The sequence below is a fragment of the Pogoniulus pusillus genome, chromosome 12, assembly GCF_015220805.1.
Source record: "Pogoniulus pusillus isolate bPogPus1 chromosome 12, bPogPus1.pri, whole genome shotgun sequence".
Taxonomy (NCBI): domain Eukaryota; kingdom Metazoa; phylum Chordata; class Aves; order Piciformes; family Lybiidae; genus Pogoniulus; species Pogoniulus pusillus.
Window position 1 is genome coordinate 1588485 of NC_087275.1, and position 21038 is coordinate 1609522.

Below are 21038 nucleotides of genomic sequence, written 5' to 3' on the forward strand. Positions count from 1 at the left end.
CAAGTGCACACTGCAAGGGCAGGTGGAGTCCAGCATCTCCCTGATGCTGGACAATCTCATAGTCCTGAGAGTGCAGCCACTCCCAAGTGCTAATGGTAAGAACACATTTCAGTTAGACAGAAATTTTGTGCCTTTACCAGTTTAACCAGCTACTTGTTCAAGAGGACTATAACTTAGAGTTTTAAACTTCCATTTATGCCACACTGAGCCCTGGGCATAGTTTGTGTAGTAACCCTTTTGAAGTGATGCCAAAGTAGATATCAGATATGCTTTTCTAGCTGCCTTGTAAAGGTCAGCAGCTGCTGACTGGGATGGCCTAGTGCACTGGGTTAGGGTGGGTCCCTGCCCCGGGAGAGTAAACTCAGTAAGACATGTTTTTTTGGAAAGTCAGGAAAAATGAAATGGTATTTCTTACAGTTTAAATGTAAGAGTGTTAGGAGAATAAACTCATTACAGAAATGTAATAACCCCAAGCAGGATGGGGAAGGGGTCTAAGCGGCGGTGAAGCAGCAAAAGCAGCAGCAGCCAAAACAGCAGCAGGGGCAGATAGCAGCAGGCACAGCAGAAGCAGCAAGGGGAAGGTCCAGGCTGTGCTTCCAGACACAAAGCTCTTGGTGCTCCAGTGAAATTACCTTAACTTATCCATTGTTGCCATCATATGGCCTATCCTTACAATGTTGTGCTGGTTTGAGGCTAGCTGGAATATTTTAATGAGAGAAATTAGATGACAGGCTGAGAAAAGGAAGCAATGGTGATGTCTGCTGCACTCATAGGCTTGCTGAGATGGATAAGAACAAGAACACAAACATAGATAAGACAGAGAAGGAGAGTCAGAGCATGTCTCTGTGCCCTGGGCTGCTTCTGTGTAACTAATCCTTCTGCTTTCTAACTGCCCCTGGCCAATCCTCCAACCTCACCTTGCATGTAAGGCAGACTCTGTGATACGGCAGAGGGGTGGAAAGAAGGTGGAAGGGTGGTTGGGAGCCCCTCCTGGGCACTCTGGTTTCTGGCAGGGCTGTTGTGTTTCTGTATTACCTCTAACTTGTCTATAGCTGTAAATAATTGTGATATATTCTAAATATCTGCTTGTATAATTGTGTGTCATTCCTTAACTTTCAGCTGGCTGAGTCTAGTCTGAGTGATTTCATAAGACTGGGGGTGCAGATAACTTCCAAACCATCACAAATTGCCAATGGGATGATATTTAATAAGGCCAAGTGCAGGGTTCTACACTCTGGCCACAACAACCCCAAGCAGTGCTACAGGCTGGGGACAGAGTGGCTGAGAGCAGCCAGGCAGAGAGGGAGCTGGGGGTGCTGGCAGGGAGGAGCTGCAGAGGAGGCAGCAGTGCCCAGGTGGGCAGCAGAGCCAATGGCATCCTGGGCTGGCTCAGGAGCAGTGTGGGCAGCAGGACAAGGGAGGTTCTTGTGCCCCTGTGCTCAGCACTGCTCAGGCCACCCCTGGAGTGCTGTGTCCAGTTCTGGGCTCCTCCATTGCAGAGAGATGTTGAGGTGCTGGAAGGTGTCCAGAGAAGGGCAGCAAGGCTGGGGAGGGGCCTGGAGCAGAGCCCTGTGAGGAGAGGCTGAGGGAGCTGGGGGTGTGCAGCCTGCAGAAGAGGAGGCTCAGGGCAGAGCTCATTGCTGTCTGCAGCTGCCTGCAGGGAGGCTGTAGCCAGGTGGGGTTGGGCTCTTCTGCCAGGCAGCCAGGGCCAGAACAGTGGGACACAGTCTCAGGCTGTGCCAGGGGAGGTTTAGGTGAATGTTGTTAGGAAGTTGTTGTCAGAGAGTGATTGGCATTGGAATGGGCTGCCCAGGGAGGTGGTGGAGTGGCTGTGGCTGGAGGTGCTGAAGCCAAGCCTGGCTGGGGCACTTAGTGCCATGGTCTGGTTGCTTGGCCAGGGCTGGGTGTTAGGTTGGGCTGGCTGAGCTTGGAGGTCTCTTCCAACCTGGTTGATTCTATGATTCTATGAAATGTTCGCCTCTCCACTCAGAGCTTCTAAGTTTCTCTGTTCCCAACTGTTTTTCGTGCCTGAGCTAGAAATGCAGCTCAAAGAGCCACACCTAGGAATCACCAGACAAATGAGAAATACTCCACCATAAAAGCCCGTCTCGTAGAGAGGAAAAGGGAAAAAAACCTGAAAGGAAACCCCAAGCATCAGTGCCAAGAACAAAAGCCCAACGGCCGGGGCTGCTCGGCAGCGGGAGGCGTGTGCGCGGTGCCTCCGCCAGCAGGTGGGCTGCAGCAGCCCGCGCAGGGGCTCAGCTTCCTGTGGCGCCAGCAGATGAGCGGAGCCGGCGGAGGTGACTGCTTCTTGCCTTGTGGCCTTCCCCGTCCCAGCGCCACCCAGGCGAGCAAGATGAAGTGGAGGCGGATTGCAGTCTTTGCCGTCTCGCAGGCTCAGTTCCCAGTCACAGGTAAGGCAGGCTTGTTTTACCGAGAGCTGGTTTGAAGCTCTTTGAGGGAAGCACAGGATGTTTTTGCGGTGGCTTCCCCACTGTTTTGGTAGCTGGACAGGAGCTCAGCCGTGTCTGTCCTCCTAATCACAGCTGGCATCACGGCTGCCAGCGAGAAGGCAGGAGGACTTGTCGCGTTGTGCAGCCCTGCGGCGAGAGGGCTGGGAGGAGGCGGCAGGCACAGCCATTGCCGGCAGTGCAGCCTGCTCTGCTCCTGCCCGGCCGCCTGCTGCAGCCCGACAGCCACCTGCCGTTCCATAGGCCTCCTCTCGGCCCGCACCCGGGAGGCTTTCCTTGCCATTGAAAACCTGGAATGGTGAAAATGTGGCCACTTGCAGCTCCCTGCCAGATGAAACCAGAGGTGTGTTGTTCGCCACAGCAGGCTGGTTTGCTGTAGGTGGCGTGCCCGGCAGGCTGGCAGTACGGGGCCGCAGGCCGCGAGGAAACGGTGGTGTCTCTGCCTCCATGCTTGCCTCCGCCGGACAGCCTAAGCGGGAGGCACCTTCACCTTCCTTCACCTTCCTTCACCTTCCTTCACCTTCCTTCACCTTCCTTCACCTTCCTTCACCTTCCTTCACCTTCCTTCACCTTCCTTCACCTTCCTTCACCTTCCTTCACCTTCCTTCACCTTCCTTCACCTTCCTTCACCTTCCTTCACCTTCCTTCACCTTCCTTCACCTTCGCCGTGGGGCGTACCCTGGCGCTGCTCGGCAGCGAGCAAAGCAGCTTCCAGACGCGCGGAGCTCCAAAGGCCGCGGCAGTTTTAGCGGGGAGGATGGATCCTTTTAGTAGTTTGGTAGAGCTGCGATCTAGTTGTTCTCATTCAGCTATTCCAATTAGCCTCAAACCAGCACAATATCAGAAGAGTATCAAGGTTCACATCCAGAGAAGGGCTGAATTTGGAGTGGTCAGTACCAGCAGCCCACACTTCAGCGTGCATTGAAGCAAAACCCCCTGCAGCATACAGCTGTAATCAAACACATCCTAACCGTAATCAAACACAAACTCACCATCCTTATGCTGAAGGGCTTTGGTGGCTGCCACAGCCTTTTGATTGGACAGTTTTATGGAGACTAGAGAAAGGGTTTTGCTGCCACATGCTAGCGCTATGAAACAAGTTCTGTGCGTGCTGTTTCCAGAGGATTTGAAGCAGAGCTGTGTGCTCTGTGGTAGACATTCCTTCTGCTCATCCTCCCCTCTTCCTCTTCTGATACCTACTGGCACTTATACTTTTGCACTTTTTGCTGCAAAGGTATGGAAATTGCTTTATGTAGAGATGTGTCCACAAAAGAGTCCTTTTGTGTTTTCTCCTTTTAATCCATCACACTTCAGGCTTCTATTTGTGCTTCTGTAGCAGAAAATGTCTACTGAAAATTACTTAATGCAGTCTGCAGAGGAGTAAAGGTAGCCTTACAGTCATAGAATCAGCCAGGTTGGAAGAGACCTCCAAGCCCATCCAGTCCAACCTAGCACCCAGCCCTATCCAGTCAACCAGACCATGGCACTTAGTGCCCCAGCCAGGGGTCTCTGGTGCAAAGCACTTAAGGATATTCACAGTATCACAGTATCACCAAGGTTGGAAGAGACCTCACAGATCATCAAGTCCAACCCTTTACCACAGTGCCCAAGGCTAGACCATGGCACCAAGTGCCACATCCAACCTTGCCTTGAACTGCCCCAGGGACGGCGACTCCACCACCTCCCCGGGCAGCCCATTCCAGTGTCCAGTGACTCTCTCAGGGAAGAACTTTCTCCTCACCTCGAGCCGAAATTTCCCCTGGCGCAGCCTGAGGCTATGTCCTCTCATTCTGGAGCTGGCCACCTGAGAGAAGAGAGCAACCTCCCCCTGGCCACAACCACCCTTCAGGTAGTTGTAGACAGCAATAAGGTCACCCCTGAGCCTCCTCTTCTCCAGGCTAAACAACCCCAGCTCCCTCAGCCTCTCCTCGTAGGGCTTGTGTTCGAGGCCTCTCCCCAGCCTCGTCGCCCTTCTCTGGACACGCTCAAGCATCTCAGTGTCCTTCCTAAACTGGGGGGCCCAGAACTGAACACCTAGAGAGGTGTGAATCAAAAAATTTGATCCTAGCATCAAATGTTGAAGAGGCTACTCTTGCTGTTGATTTGGAGATGCTTGCCTGTGGGTTTGAGGTGAGGTATTTCTTTATTGGATAGCTGTAATAGTACAAAGAGCAGTAGTATTTAGCCTAAGTACAGATAGAGAATGCAGCATGAAGCTTGCAGAATGTTATGGATGCAAAATACACAGTAACAAAAATGGGAGGTCGCCATGAATTTAAAGACAAGACCAAACAGATGGGGTTTTCAGCTCAGAGCTATAGCAGAAGCACAGATGTGCTGCTGAGTAGTTTCAAGCCTTCTCAGTGGACATTTTTTGTTATGTAACAAGCTCAGAGGGGGACAGATATTCACTAAGATACATACTGCCTTGCAGTGTGTTCATTCTACTTCGCTCTAGGGGGCTTTCTACTTATTCTTCATCACTTAAAAGATGCTACCAAGTGTGGGAAAACACTGAAGTTGCCAAGCCTTTCCTTTTGTGTACTTCAATAAATATGTCAGGCAGGAGAAAAAAGAAAATATTTAAAAAGAGGTCGTTTTAGAGGGAGCCCACAAATGTCGATGCAGACCACAAATGTTGAATGCACAAACTCGGCCATTGAGCCGTTGCAGAGGGAAGCCATGGCATAAACACATTTAGTTCTCTGGGTTCTCCTCTGCACAGGTGCAAGTGCCTACCTCTGGAAGTATAAGCCCTCTGTTAAAAAGAGCATAACAATAATCTGAGTTTCTGTGCAGATGTCTTTGCTAATTAAGTTATTTGTTGAGAAGAACCCTAAGAGACTTCTACACTATACCAACTATTCACAACAAAAATGGCAGAAACCTCCATTCTGTTTCCGGAGCTTATAATCTGAAGCATGACAGACTTTGACAGCAATAAGCAGAACGTGGGCAGTGCTGTAGGATCGGTCTCTGTGTAGAAATATGTGTGGAAGAGTTCAAGGACAGCTCTTCCTTGGTTGTTTTTTTGTTTTACTTTTTCACCAAATCACTGTTCTTGGAATACTCTGCTAAACAGAACTGCACAGTGTCCTGGTCTCTGCAGGCTGTGTGGAAACTAAGCCATGTCAGCCTTTGACAAGATCTTCCTTGTGCACTGTAGTTTCACAGCATTTTGCTGCTCTGCCTAACTGTGTCTTCTGCCCATTGGGTGCCATCTTGATGGGAGTGTATCAGGCTGCCTTGAACACCTGTCTGCAACAGAGCTCGGTACTTTTCCGCTTCTCAGGTGCCAGGAGCCATTTTTTATGGGCAAGAAGACAAAATGATCATGGCTCTTAAGGTTCATTTGTTCCTTGTTTTCCATCAGATAAATTAACAAGTCCACAAACTACAACACACATAAACTAAGCATTGTTCACAATCCTATAGGAGAAAACCAGTCAAATACAGAATACTAAGCTACCATCCCCATATCCGTATATGTGGCATTGAGTCGTAGCTGAATTATTTGTATACCTAGGGGGGGAAATATTAAAGACTTCATTTTATGTGCTTGGGTTGTTGGGTTTTTTTTCTCATTTTCCTCCTCCCTGTTCACAATGATTCATTAATAATTCATGAAAAAAAAAATAACAACCTGTGCACTGGCACATTCGTGAATGGAACAGAATGTAGCCTTTCTTTGTGAAGGGACATTTGCTGAGCTCTTGCAGCAACATACTCAGTTCTCTCACGCTTGTTACAGGGTAAGTGCTGTCTGTCTGAGCCCTTCCAAGCAACATTCCTAATGACTGAAGTAGCGATGGGCATGTTTGGGTTACTTTTTCATCTACACTAGATGGGGAAGCAGATACAAAATAGAGAAAGCTGCCTGAAAATATATTTTTATTCCTCCTGTGTGTCAGGACTAGCATGAGTAAAACCATAAGCAAGGAAAATTACATAGGCATGTGTAAGATATAATATTTAAACAAATTATACAATAGATTATGTATATTATATAATATATTATAGATATACTAATAGATAATACCTATTATTAGATATAATAATACATTATATAATTATATAGAATATATTATACTGTGTATAATATAGTATATATTATATAATATATATATATAACATATGGTATACATTATACAATATTATATCTATTATATATTATATAACATGTACATATATATTATGTATACATATATATTATGTATACATATATATTATATATACATATAGTATATAAAACAATATATATTGATGTAGAATATATAATAATTCTATATAATAATTCTATATATATTATAATATATAAACAAACTCTTTGTTTCCTATCTCCAAACTGTAACAAACCTCCCTTTCAGAAGGAGATAAGGATTGTCAGGAGCCGTCAAGTCCCCATCCCCTCCTCCAACTCATCCTCTGTCTTATGTGGAATTGTAAGATGCATCATCTGTCCAGACAAGAAAACAGAGTACATTTTTAGGACAGCATGGACAGAAGACACAATTTCTTAAAGGGACTTAAAATATATCTCCTGTTGAAGGTGTCTGTTTTGTCCATGTGCATGGGTACTCATAAGCACATCGCTGATTTTCACTCTTCTCCTGTTACGAGTTCAGTCGACAGCTAAATTGGAGTGTCACTGCTGTTTATTTTTTAGCACCAGGAGAACAATTTATGCTCTTTCACAGTCCACGAGAAGCTGACATTTTGCAGGTTTTTCTCATTTGTATTGTTGTATAATGGAATATTTTGGGATCGAGTTTTAATATCATGTTGTTAATTAAATTTTTTCCCTTTTAAAGAATGTGTAGCATTTTTAGCTTTTAAAACACAACAGTCTAAATCAGGGTGGTTGTTTGTTGTTGTTCTTTTTCAGGAATGCAAAAAAACCCCCACCTTTAAATCTACTTTGTTCTATGCAACTGATTTATAACTTCATATATAACAGAGAAAGTGTGCAGGGAAATGAAAAGCTCAATTTGCAGTTCTACTCACTCAAATGCACAGGGGACAGTGGAGATGCATGCATTCAGCCACATACCATGGATATATCCATCTCTGGGAAAGTTAGACTTACCAACACAGAGCTCTGTCAGTCCTTCAACAGTATTTGGATGTTTGGAGGAAGTTCTTGACAAAGTGATTTGCCATTGGAATGGGCTGCCCAAGGATGTGGTGGAGTCACTCTCCCTGGAGGTGTTGAAGCCAAGCCTGGCTGGGGCACTTAGTGCCGTGGTCTGGTTGATTGGCCAGGGCTGGGTGCTAGGTTGGGCTGGCTGAGCTTGGAGGTCTCTTCCAACCTGCTTGATTCTGTGATTCTATGATTCTTTTTAGTTATTAAAAATAGAAGTGGAAAGAGCTAGCTTCTGATCCTCAGAAAACACAAGTGCTGCTGTCTGTACAAGGTCTGTTTAGGGGACAGACTCCATCTAGATTTCTGAGCCATACAGACTGGAAACATTTGAATCCCTTCAAGTTTCCTCAGAATAATCCACTGACATCTGGCAACCTTTTATGCATTTTGTTCTTAGCGCTTCTTTACATTGCTTGTTGAGTGCTATAAAATTTCTGAACCATGTAGAATGGAAATATTTGAATCCCTTCAAGTTTCCTCAGAATAAACCACCGACCTTTGGCCACCCTTTACGCGTTTTGTTCTTAGCGCTTCTTTACGTTGTCTGTCGAGTGCTATCAAATTTCTGAACTTATGGAATGGAAATATTTGAATCCTTACAAGTTTCCTCAGAATAAACCATCAAACTTTGGAAACCCTTTATGCATTTTGTTCTTAACACTTCTCTATGTTGTCTGTCAAGTGCTGGAAGAACAGCAAGCCTGACATTTTCCATCTTCATGTGCTTTTGCTGTGTACATTAAATGTTGTGCATCTGGCAAGCAGGTGGTGAAGCACAATGAATTTCTCCTCCTGTTTGGCCTATTTCTGTCATGGAATGTAAGTGCAGTGAAGACTTTGTCTGTAATCTGACTTCTGAGTAGCACAACACTTTCCCCTTTGTTGTATTAATTGAAGAAGAAGTCGGATTGGTGACAAAACTCTTTGAAAGCTCAGATGACACCAAGTTAGAATTTGATGGAAGCTGACAAAGAAAGAAGGTGGGGAATTTTCAACAAACAATTGCGTAAGATGTAGTAGGACACACTGAATACATCTAGAGGGTCAACACTTGGGGTTTGTTGGTTTCTTCAGGAGTCTTGCCATGTATGATTTGCCTTAAACTTGTCTTAGGTGAAAATCTTAACTTTCACCATAAACTTTCCTAGTTTCCTGGTTGGATTTTCTAGCTTGTAAATGAAACGTTGAGAGCGCAGCCTGCGTCGCTCCTGAAGCGGAAGAAGAGCAAAGCAACTATAGAACCTATCTCTTCTACTTATTTCTTTTTAAGGCAGTTGCTATTTTGGGGGCGTGGTGGGCCAGCCTGCCTCAGGATGCTGTGGTGCTCGTCTTGGCGAGCGCTGAAAATAGCCTCCTGGTCAGAAAGAAGAGCCCATTTAGAAAGAGGCAACACAGAAGCTTTCCTAGGAGCCCAGAATCTGTAGTTGTAAAAGCAAATTAGCATAAAAAAATGCCTCTCCTCATAAGGCATGCCCTCCAGTCCCCAGTTAATAAATAAAACCAAAGAGTTGGAATATTTGGGAAGCATTTTTATATGTGCAATTATACTCTGTAAATTAATTCCTATTCCCCGTGATGTATTGGTTCAGCTCTTAAGAGTCTGTTAGAATTTGAAGAGTTACAAAGGCAGCACAACCAGTGTAACCACGTGCTGATTAACTGACCTTGGGGCTTATGCTGGCCTGTAGGGCTGAAGACCTTATGCCTGTTTGTTATCTGTAAAATTTTCTTCCCATTTACTTGTAACAGGCTTCTGGTTTTAGCCTCCCTGTGAACAGGTAAATTCCCTGCTTAAGCTTTGCTGAGGGGTTACTCTGATAACCTGTAACAATTTGATCCTTGCAGGCAAGCTTTAAGAGGAAAGTAAATGAGATACACCCATAATTTCCAACAACTCCACTCTGATTTCCCTCTTCCTGAGACGGAATGGGAGCAATACCCCCCATCATAAGATGCCAGGTGGGCAGCAGAGCCAATGGCATCCTGGCCTGGCTCAGGAACAGTGTGGCCAGCAAGACAAGAGAGGTTATTCTGCCCCTGTGCTCAGCACTGCTCAGGCCACATCTTGAGTGCTGTGTCCAGTTCTGGGCTCCTCAATTCAAGAGAGATGTTGAGGTGCTGGAAGGTGTCCAGAGAAGGGCAGCAAGGCTGGGGAGGGGCCTGGAGCAGAGCCCTGTGAGGAGAGGCTGAGGGAGCTGGGGGTGTGCAGCCTACAGCAGAGGAGGGTCAGGGCAGAGCTCATTGCTTTCTACAGCTACCTGCAGGGAAGCTGTAGCCAGGTGGGTTGGGCTCTTCTGCCAGGCAAGCAGCAAGAGAAGAAGGGGACACAGCCTCAAGCTGTGGCAGGGGAGGTCTAGGCTGGATGTTAGGAAGAAGTTCCTGCCAGAGAGAGTGATTGGCATTGGAATGGGCTGCCCAGGGAGGTGGAGTCTGTGTGCCTGGAGGTGTTGAAGCCAAAGCTGGCTGGGGCACTTAGTGCCATGGTCTGGTTGATTGGCCAGGGCTGGACTGGATGATCTTGGTTGGATAGGTTGGACTGGTTGGATAGGCTGGACTGGATGATCTTGGTTGGATAGGTTGGACTGCTTGGATAGGCTGGACTGGATGATCTTGGTTGGATAGGCTGGACTGGACGATCTTGGCGATCTCTTTGAAGCTGGCTGATTCTATGATTCTATAATCCAAGGCTTTCTGGAATTTAGCTTCTCAGAATCAGCATCTGAAATGGAACAAAAATACATCTTTCAGTCAATACAGTTTTGCTTTTAGAAGGGCCCAACCTCTCTTCTGCCTGAGTAGGGCTGTAGGAGCTTTGCCTACACATGCACACCATGCTGTATGTAAGCAGGATTACACAGTGAGCATTAGCCACGGCGCAGTGCCATAACCTGGTCTGTGCTGGTCAAGGCACACAGGGGAGGCAAGTCAGAGAACACACTCACTTGAAAGCCCAAAACACTCCTTGAGCAATTGCTTTTCCATCCCCAGTTCTGGCAGCTGTTCTTTGCTTTCTGCATCAACCCCCGTGTAGTTTGCCGAGAATATGCATTTATTTCTCCATTGCAAATGAGAAACAATTTTATTGATAATAGCTTAACATTGCCCATTCTCTTTACACAGAATGTTTGTGACAGAACTGGGAGGGACTTCTTTTGAAGCTACTGCTTCACAATGCTGTCTTGGCTGTGCTCTAAAGCTCCACTGAAGACTGCTTGTAATTTCAAAATCCTGGTCCATCCCCAAAGGTCTGAAAATAACTATGGATCTGTAAGTGCTTTGTCAGAGGAGTTTTGCTTAAATATAATGAAATATGAAAAGTTATGCATAGTGGATTCAATACTTTTTTCCTGAGGATACATTTTGATTACATCTCAAACTGTTTCTCCTTGGCTTAACTGTTAAGAAAGAGAGTCTCTCACTAAATTACTTCTCCCTAAAGGAAGCAGCTTTCATTTACCTTGGTTTGAATTCTCTCTAAATTTCTCTACTATTAATGTGAACTAGGCAGAACTAGATTTTTTTTTCCTTTCTCTTCTATTCATGCAGATAAATTAATCTCTTTTCTTCAAATAACTCAGATGTTACTTTAATAGTTGCCTCAAACCCCAGCAGCACTCTAAGGCATGCGGAGTTGCCGCTGTTGGCTGTCTCTTCTGACAGAAGAGCAGCAGCAGATTTTCAAGCTGGAGATGATTTTTTTTTCTTTGCCTTTCTATTTTTTTTAAACTCTCTTAAAGAAGTTACAGATATGAACCTACAGCCCTATCTTATTGTGACATCTTTTCCATGGTGTTTTTACCTGATTTTATCTTTCTCAGCTGCAAAGAAGTAGCTAACAGGTTTGCCGCCTTTCTCTCTTGCTCTTCTTTTTATGTCTTGGGCCAGGTGTGTTTGTTAGAGATGATGGCTTTAGTAGAGCAAATACCAGGTTTAAAAGGGAGCTTAAAGAGAAGCAACTTCCTGCAAAACTTTGTGAGACTTCCATCTTTTTCTCCCCCTCATGTTTCACTGGGAGAAACCAAACCCCTTCCAAGGTATTTCTGTGGGACAACAAAGCCTGTGAACAGTTAGTGTTCGGTGTTTGGAAAGAGAGAAACCCAGATTGAGTCCTTTGTCTGGCCCAGAAGAGGAGCTCGAGCAAGGCTTCTGCATGCTAAGCCATTGGAGAGACTCTCGCTGGGTTTGAAGAGAAATCCTAGTAGGAGCCTAGAAACATTCCCTAATTAATGTGCCATCAGAAATCATACTGGGAACTGTTTCTGAAAAGCTGGGGAAGGGCCTGGAGCACAGCCCTGTGAGGAGAGGCTGAGGGAACTGGGGGTGTGCAGCCTGCAGCAGAGGAGGCTCAGGGCAGACCGCATTGCTTTCTACAGCTACCTGAAGGGAGGCTGTAGCCAGGTGGGGTTGGGCTCTGCTGCCGGACGCCCAGCAATAGAACAAGGGGACACAGTCTGAAGCTGTGGCAGGGCAGGTCTAGGCTGGATGTTAGGAGGAAGTTCCTGCCAGAGAGAGTGATTGGCATTGGAATGGGCTGCCCAGGGAGGTGGTGGAGTGGCCGTGGCTGGAGGTGTTGAAGCCAAGCCTGGCTGGGGCACTTAGTGCCATGGTCTGGTTGATTGGCCAGGGCTGGGTGCTGGGTTGGAGTTGATGAGCTTGGGGCTCTCTTCCAGCCTGATTCATTCTATGATTCTCTGATTAAATGTATGCAACAATACCCCAGCAACAACAAAAAACCCAAATGAAAGCCAACCAAAACCCCAAACCCAACCGAACCCAGAAAGCCAAACAATCCTCTGAAACAAAGAAAAAAACTCAAACAAGCCCCAAACCAAAAGACCAAACAACAAAATTCTCAACTTCAGCTGTAATATTTCATACAGTCCATTTAATCCTTTCAGTACATTAATGGAGTCCATGTATCTAAGACTTTCTGCTTTCACCCTTTCAAACACTGTTGTGCTCTTGTGCTCAGTTTAGTAGCAACTGCATGAGGCTCTCTGCAAAGTGAGGTATGAAGATGCTGCTGTTCTCTCATGCATGTGGGTGTGTAAGAATAGCATCAATAGGACTACTTATAATAAGTGCTTATCTAGTGGTGATTCTGCCACTTTTGGAACTCTATGTAATTGTACAGGACTGGAAGATTTAGGAGGTCCTATGCTACTAAATCTTGCTGGTATGCAGGAATCTGAGAGAGTCAGCAACATGAAATTCAATCAGAAGGGGCAATCTGAGAAAGCTCAGCACGTGCACCAACCTTTCTTGAAGAGAAGGAGTATGTGAAGCCAGAAAGAAGGGCTTCAGGTATTTAAAGTTTTGGCAGGTAGCTACACCTCAAAATATGTTGTCTACTTGCTGCAATTGTATTGTGGGGATAGCATTCAGTTTCTGCAAAACTTGCCCCTTCTAACTAGGTCATGTCAGTGTGTGATGGTTTGGGTGTTACCCACCTCCCCCCAGTGATGTGGTTGATGTACTGGATGTGCTCTGGAGCTTTACCTTTCTCCAGTGCACCGTGGATGACTGATTGACAGATGGTTGAGCTGTGCTTCCACCCCTGAGGCAAACAGTTGAACTGGTACTGGCCTTCTCTCCAGGTGAATGCAAACTGAGGCCTGCACTCCTTTGCTATGGGAATAGAGAAGAAAGCATTAGCAGTGTCTATGGTTCCAACCATTTAGCCTCCTTCGATTCCAGCTTGTACTGGAGTTCCAGCATGTCCGGCACAGCTGTGCTCATGGGTGGAGTCTCCTCAGTCCAAAATCCAGAGAGTGTCTGTGTTATCTGTGTTTACATTCTTGTTCTTAGCCATCTCAGCAACACTCCGAGTGAAATAGACAGGGGTGGATTGTGCTAGTTTGAAACCAGCTGGAATGTTTTGATGAGAAGGACTAGATTACAGGCTGTGAAAAGAAAACAGTGGTGATGTCTACTTCACTCATGGGCTTGCTGAGATGGATAAGAACAAGAATGTAAGTATAGATAACAGAGTCGCTGTCTGTCTGGGCTTTGGGCTATGGCTCCCCATCAGGGAATCGAAGCGCGGTCTCGCGTGTGACAGGCGGCGATACTCACCTCTTGTTTAAACGTACCTACACTACATTTAAATTGGTCAGCTTGCTCAGGCAGCTCCCCAGGGCCATCAGCAGGAGTTTTACTTCAGGCAAGCTGCTTGGACATTCAACTGCTCGGCCAGATTTTTGTAGCTCACATGAAGCTCTGCGAGGGAAGAATGTGCAGTTGTCAGTCTTCAGAAAAATGATTTAGTGATGTGTTTGTGAGCTGCTGCTGCTGCTGCTTCCTTCATGACTGCAGTGCATACAAACGTTTTGGAAAGCAGAAGGTTTCTACTTTCACATCTCTGGGTTCAATGAGGTCCTCACCTCTTTTCAGTATAGTAGTGTTCGGCTTCATCCATAACTAGAAGGTATTTGATGCTGAAAAAGAGAGTGCCACTTAGTAGCTATCCTTTCTAGCTCTTACTCACAAATTCACATGTATAAAGTGTTGCACTAAGTGGTTTTAAAGGATTTGACAGTTAAAAACATTTAATTCCCAAGCCAGTTTTATTTTGAGGTTTTCTTTTTTTCAGAGTGCTTCTGTTTAACTTCTCCTTATCTTGTTTCATTGCTCTTCTGAATAATTTTGAAGTATCTTCTGGTGCATTTTAATCTGCTTAAGATTGCCATTAAGAGATTACCCCAAAATCCATATGAATGAAATGTAAACTTTCAAAATTGGGAAGTATGAACTTTAGGATCCTATCTGGAGGATTTGTAGACAATTCTACAATTCCTATCATCTTCACTGTTCTTCTGCTCATTCTGTTAGCTGGTGTTAGCTTTGAATGGTTTATCTGGTTGCTGATATACAAATAGTACGTAAAGTGTTGGCAGAGATGGCCCCAAAGATTGTAGACAATGAAGGTATTTAGTATATAGAATTCTGTCTCCAGCTGTTCATTTCTTGGGTGTGGAAGTAGGGTTTTTTAATTATGGTTGCCTTCATGTGTCTCACTCTCTAGAATCTAATGCTGTATTTCAGTAACAGCCCAACCCAGCACCCAGCCCTGGCCAATCAACCAGACCATGGCACTAAGTGCCCCAGCCAGGCTTGGCTTCAACACCTCCAGGCACAGCGACTCCACCACCTCCCTGGGCAGCCCATTCCAATGCCAATCACTCTCTCTGCCAGGAACTTCCTCCTAACATCCAGCCTAGACCTCCCCTGCCACAACTTGAAACTCTGTCCCCTTGTTCTGTTGCTGCTTGCCTGGCAGAAGAGCCCAACCCCACCTGGCTACAACCTCCTTTCAGGTAGCTGTAGACAGCAATGAGGTCTGCCCTGAGCCTCCTCTTCTGCAGGCTGCACACCCCCAGCTCCCTCAGCCTCTCCTCACAGGGCTGTGCTCCAGGCCCCTCCCCAGCCTTGCTGCCCTTCTCTCAACACCTTCCAGCACCTCAACATCTCTCTTGAATTGAGGAGCCCAGAACTGGACACAGCACTCAAGGTGTGGCCTGAGCAGTGCTGAGCACAGGGGCAGAAGAACCTCTCTTGTCCTGCTGCCCACACTGCTCCTGAGCCAGGCCAGGATGCCATTGGCTCTGCTGCCCACCTGGGCACACTGCTGCCTCATCTATAGCCACTCTCTACCAGCACCTCCAGGTCTCTTTCTTCATGGCTGCTCTCCAACAAAGAGATTTGTTTGCCCAGTTTAGTAATTTGAAAACTGAGATCTGCTGACTGTCCTTTAGGTTCATCCAGTTTAATGAATCACAGAATCACAAAAACATTCAGGTTGGAAAAGAGCCTCAGGATCACCACGTCCAACCGATAACCCTGCTCTACAAGGTGCACCCTAAGCCCTATCCCCATGCACCCCATCCTAACAACGTTTAAACACATCCACTCAGTGACTCAACCACCTCCCTGAGCAGCCCGTTCCAGTGCCTGACCACTCTTGCAGTGCAAAAATGTTTCCAGTCTAAGCCTGCCCAGTTGTAACTTGAGGACAGTCCCTCTTGTTCTATCGTTAATTACCTGTGAGAAGAGACCAGCACCAACCTCTCCACAGTGTCTTTTCGGGTCTCTGTAAATAGCAATGAAGTCTCCCCTCAGCCTCCTCTTTTTCAAACTAAGCAGTCTCAGCTCCTTCAGTCACTCCTCAGAAGACCTGATCTCCAGTCCCCTTCCCAGCTTCATTGCCCTCCTCTGCACCTCCACATCTCTCTTGCCATGAGGCACCCAGAACCGAGCACAGTAGTGGAGGTGTGGCGTCACCGGAGCCAAGTATAAGGGGACAATGCACAGCATGTACTTTACATATAGGAGATGAACTCAGTGACTGTGTTTAATTTGCTGCTTCATTCCCAGTGACTTCTCACAGGACAGCCTTTATTTGCACTGGCAAAATGGCAAATGCTTTTTGTTTCCTCTCTTTACTCATTGCAGATTCAACTGAGGAGAGAAACAAAAACAAAAGCTGAGCTGTAGATATGCTGCTGTTAGTCTTCACAAAGTGGAGAGAGAGAGAGAGAGAGAGAGAGGGGAAACCCATGTCCTGTACATTCTGTGTGTTGTTCCACACTTGCAAGGCATCTTGAGCTCTTTAGAAAGTGTGCTCTGGAGATGAGGAACATTTATAGTGCTCCATGCAACATGTGTGAGCTGCCACTCTTCAGGCTGGTGCAGCTCTTAACGTGATGATGTGATTTAAGCTGGTTAGCATCAAGTGTTATTGTTTAGAGATAGCAGAAGATCACATTCTGTGATCCACAGCCTCTCTGGAGGTGTTCAAGGCCAGGTTGGATGAGGCCTTGAGCGACCTGTTCTAGTGGGAGGTGTCCCTGCCTATGGCGGGGCGTTGGAACTGTTTGAGCTTTGAGGTCCCTTCCAACCTAACCCATTCTATGAGTCCATGATTTGAACTATTTTTCTTGCCACCTTTTTCTCCCATGAGAAGGCTTGTGCTAGGACCTGATGACTGTAATGCCTAACTGTCTTGTTTAGACTAATTAAAACATGCATTACTTTAAAAGGAAATAATTCTTCTTATTTCAGAGGATGCTGAAGTTCAGCTCTCAGCTGTCTGTCTTCCTATAACTGGATGCTGCTTTTCTCGCAGGTAGCTCCTGGCTACTGAGGACTCGTCCTGTGCATTAACTATTAACCAGGCATCAAGGCAAGGATTTCCTCTGGGGATTGACTGCAGTTTATTTGCTCAGTACATGTAGCCTTTTTTGCCTTAGGCACTGAATAGAACACCTTCATCTTCAACTCCCAGGTTTTTGGTGTCTGAGGAGTGAAGTTGCCTAAGGGAAGCTATGCTTCAGCAGAGCTTTTGTTCAGGGTGTTTTGGCTTCTAAGCAGTAATATCTGTCATGTGGCTTGGAAGTCGCTCAGCACATGGCACTTGCCTATTATCTGTGTCATATGTGGGAACCAGAAGGATGGGAGCTTGCCTGAAAGTTACTTCAGATTTTGTTTCCTAAGCCTTCAGGGGTCTTCAGCCTTGGCAGGAATAAGGGAGAGTGTGACCTACTTGGCAATAGAGCTCTAAAGTCAAGTGGCACTTTGAATAGTTTGTGTGTGTTTCACCAAACCATTGTACCTTCCACACCTCTAGGTACAGTGCAGAAGCACACCCACTGGCTGCTTTATGTGGAGGGTTTGAGACAAGAGACAGTGGCTGCCTAAAGCACACAAGAGAGAGGCTGAAATGACATTGAGAGGGCACATTATTAAAAGTAGCTATAGGCTGATTGCTGGGTTACTTCAGGGAGGTCAGAAGGAGGATTCACACCATTAAAATAGTTTTGAGTATATGGTGGGGTTGAGAAAATCACTCCCCAAGAAGCTGAGATGACTTGGAAGTAAGATAAAGCTCAATTTTACAGCAAACCTACATTCACAAGCATGTGTACAGAAGATATTTACATGTGTTTACAATTAATACCATTCAGAAACAACAGAGAAATCGAATCCTCCCCCATGACAAAGAAAGCCCGGGGGGGCCAACACCACCTTCTTCTGCCCCCTCAGGTGGAAAACCATCAGGGCCGTCAGGCTGTTATCAGTTCAGTTAAGGTCAGTATATGGTGTGGAGGAGTCAGAGAAGCAGAGGAACAGAGACAGAGCCCAAGAGTGCAAAATTGTTTATACATTGCTTTTTTATCCCTCTTAGCAAACCAGTGAATGATACAGACTTTACCACCATTATTCTCTTACAGCCCATACTGTAATTTATTCACCTTCTGCAGAGAGCTTTCAGGAATGTCCTGATTCATCTTATCGGAATTCAATAAACCTCAAACTACTACCCTTGTGGCAAAGAGGGTAGAAATGGAGTTCTTCATAGAATCACAGAATCAACCAGGTTGGAAGAGACCTCCAAGCTCAGCCAGCCCAACCTAGCACCCAGCCCTGGCCAATCAACCAGACCATGGCACTAAGTGCCCCAGCCAGGCTTGGCTTCAACACCTCCAGGCACAGTGACTCCACCACCTCCCTGGGCAGCCCATTCCAATGCCAATCACTCTCTCTGCCAGGAACTTCCTCCTAACATCCAACCTAGACCTCCCCTGGCACAACTGGAGACTGTCCCCTTGTTCTGTTGCTGCTTGCCTGGCAGAAGAGACCAACCCCACCTGGCTACAGCTTCCAAGCAGGTAGTTGTAGCCAGCAATGAGGTCTGCCCTGAGCCTCCTCTTCTGCAGGCTGCACACCCCCCAGCTCCCTCAGCCTCTTCTCACAGGGCTCTGCTCCAGGCCCCTCCCCAGCCTTGCTACCCTTCTCTGGACACCTTCCAGCACCTCAACATCTCTTGAATTGAGGAGCCCAGAACTGGCCACAGCACTCAAGGTGTGGCCTGAGCAGTGCTGAGTACAGGGAGAGCAGTTTGCTGAGATTATGGAGTGGGCTTTTTCAGATGGCTGGCTGTAGGATCAAAAGTTTGCCAAGGAGACCTTCTTCAGCCCTTTGTTCTTACTTGCATATCTGTGAGGAGCATGAGGGTACCCAGTGTTTGATCGAGCATGTTGCAGACACGTTTGTGCTTTGTGAGTTAACAGCTAGACACAAACACAGATGCTCTTGATGTTACTCAAGTGTATGCACAGAGATACAGGGCAGAAATGCTTGAATGTGCTTGTAAGGATGTGTTAGAAGCAGATCTCAGAATGGTAGTGGTGTAAGGGACCTCCAGAGGTTGAGTCCAACCCCCTCGCCAAAGCAGGACCACAGAAAGTATCCAGGGAAGGACACTCCACAGCCTCTCTGGGCATCTTGTACCAGTGCTCTGCCACCCTCACTATAAAGAAATGTCTCCCCATTTTGAGGTGGAACCATCTGTGTTCTGATTGTACCCACTGCTCCCTGTCCTTCATATCACCTTCATCTTGATAACCAGACAGCAACCCTGTGCTGGGCTGCAGCAAGAGCAGTGTGGGCAGCAGGGCAAGGGAGGGGATTCTGCCCCTTGGCTCTGCTCTCCTCACACCCCACCTGCAGTCCTGGGTGCAGTTCTGGAGCCCCCAGCACAAGCAGGATAGGGAAGTGTTGGAGCCAGTGCAGAGGAGACCACCAAGATGCTGAGAGGGCTGCAGCAGCTCTGCTGTGAGGACAGGCTGAGAGAGTTGGGGCTGTGCAGCCTGGAGAAGAGAAGGCTTTGAAGAGACCTTGGAGTGGCCTTCCAGTGTCTGAATAGGGCTCCAGGAGGGCTGGGGAGGGACTATTGACAAGGCCTGGTAATGCCAGGACAAGGGGGAATGGGTTTGTACTGTCAGAGGGGAGATTCAAACTAGATGTGAGGAGAAGTTCTTTGCAGTGAGGGTGGTGAGGCACTGGCACAGGTTGCCCAGGGAGGCTGTGGAGGTTGATTCTGTGCACCACAACCTCCCTGGATATGTTCAAGGCCAGGTTGGATGAGGCCTTGAGTGACCTGTTCTAGTGGGAGGTGTCCCTGCCTATGGTGGGGCATTTGAGCCGGATGATCTTTAGGTCCCTTCCAACCTAAACCATCCTGTGATTCTCGGCACCACCCTCAGAGATGAACAGATGTTGATAAGGTCTCCTCACATCCTTCTCTCGAGACTGAACCCCCCCAGGTCTCCCAGATCTGTGCCATCCCATGAAGCTCACAAGTGCTATTGGTATCCTAGTATTAAAACATGCTTTGCTTTCAGTGTTGCAGCCATTGTAAAATGTACATCAAATAGGGGTCAGGGATGATCTTTAGCAAGTGTTGCTTACCACTCTATGCACATGTATTAAAAGCACAAAATCAGTTGATGATCTCTCATCCTGTGGTTAGGTGAACAGCAGTTTTCTGTGAGCAAGGTGCTGTGTGATCTGCTCTAGGTGACCCTGCTCTGGCAGGGGTACTGGACCAGATGATCTTTTGAGGTCCCTGTCAGCCCCTGACATTCTGTGACTCTGTGATTCCATTACCAACATGCAGCCCGAGGTGCAGGGGAATAATGTTTCCTCAGCAGCTGCCAGCAATAATGGAATACTTAGTTTTTAATCTTGACATTAGTATTGCAAGGGCAGTGAGTGATACTGTTGCTGGGACATTTACAGGGTCACAGGATCAGGCTTGCAGGGTGGTAGGGGTTGGAAGGGACCCGAGGAGATCGTCGAGTCCAACCCCCCTGCCAGAGCAGGACCACATAATCTAGCTCAGATCACAGAGGAACACATCCAGACAGGCCTTGAAAGGCTCCAGAGAAGGAGACTCCACAACCTCTCTGGGCAGCCTGTGCCAGGGCTCTGGGACCCTTACAGTAAAGAAGTTCCCCCTTGTGTTGAGCTGGAACCTCCTGTGCTGCAGCTTACACCCACTGCTGCTTGTCCTATCCCAGGGAGCAATGAGCAGAGCCTGCCCTCCCCTCCTGGCAGCCCTGAGATACTTACAAACATTTACCAAATCCCCTCTAAGTGTTCTCTTTTCCAGACTAACAAGTCCCAAGTCTCAGCCTCTCCTCATAAGAGACTTTCACTCTTTCTGTCCTGCAGCCTTTCCCCTGCAAAATACTACTCAGGTTTTATCTTGGTAAGCAAGAGGCATGGATATATCTCTTCAGTTACTCACTTTGCCATCAGTGGCATCTGAGATTTATTGCTATTTCTGCAATAGTAAAGACTGCTATTAAATGGTTTGGAATGAACCTGTCATTCCAGTAGTTAAACTGTGAGCTAAGTTACAAGTGCCTTGTTCATAGAATCATAGAATCGACCAGGTTGGAAGAGACCTCCAAGATCATCCAGTCCAACCTAGCACCCAGCCCTGGCCTTGTTCTGTAGCTTGTGAGGGGCCTGGAGCAGAGCCCTGTGAGAAGAGGCTGAGGGAGCTGAGGGGGTGCAGCCTGCAGCAGAGGAGGCTCAGGGCAGAGCTCATTGCTCTCTGCAACTACCTGAAGGGAGGC

At 46.9% G+C, this 21038-nt stretch overlaps 1 protein-coding gene across 1 annotated transcript in view; it reads left to right on the top strand.

Annotated features, from left to right (window-relative positions):
* The first annotated feature begins 783 nt into the window (after window positions 1-783).
* Window positions 784-21038, top strand: part of CD247 (CD247 molecule) — a 76784-nt gene continuing 56529 nt past the window's right edge. The window contains exons 1-2 of the mRNA XM_064152200.1: window positions 784-829; window positions 2034-2414. Coding sequence (XP_064008270.1) covers window positions 784-829; window positions 2034-2414 — 427 coding nt within the window. The remainder of the gene's footprint in view (window positions 830-2033; window positions 2415-21038) is intronic.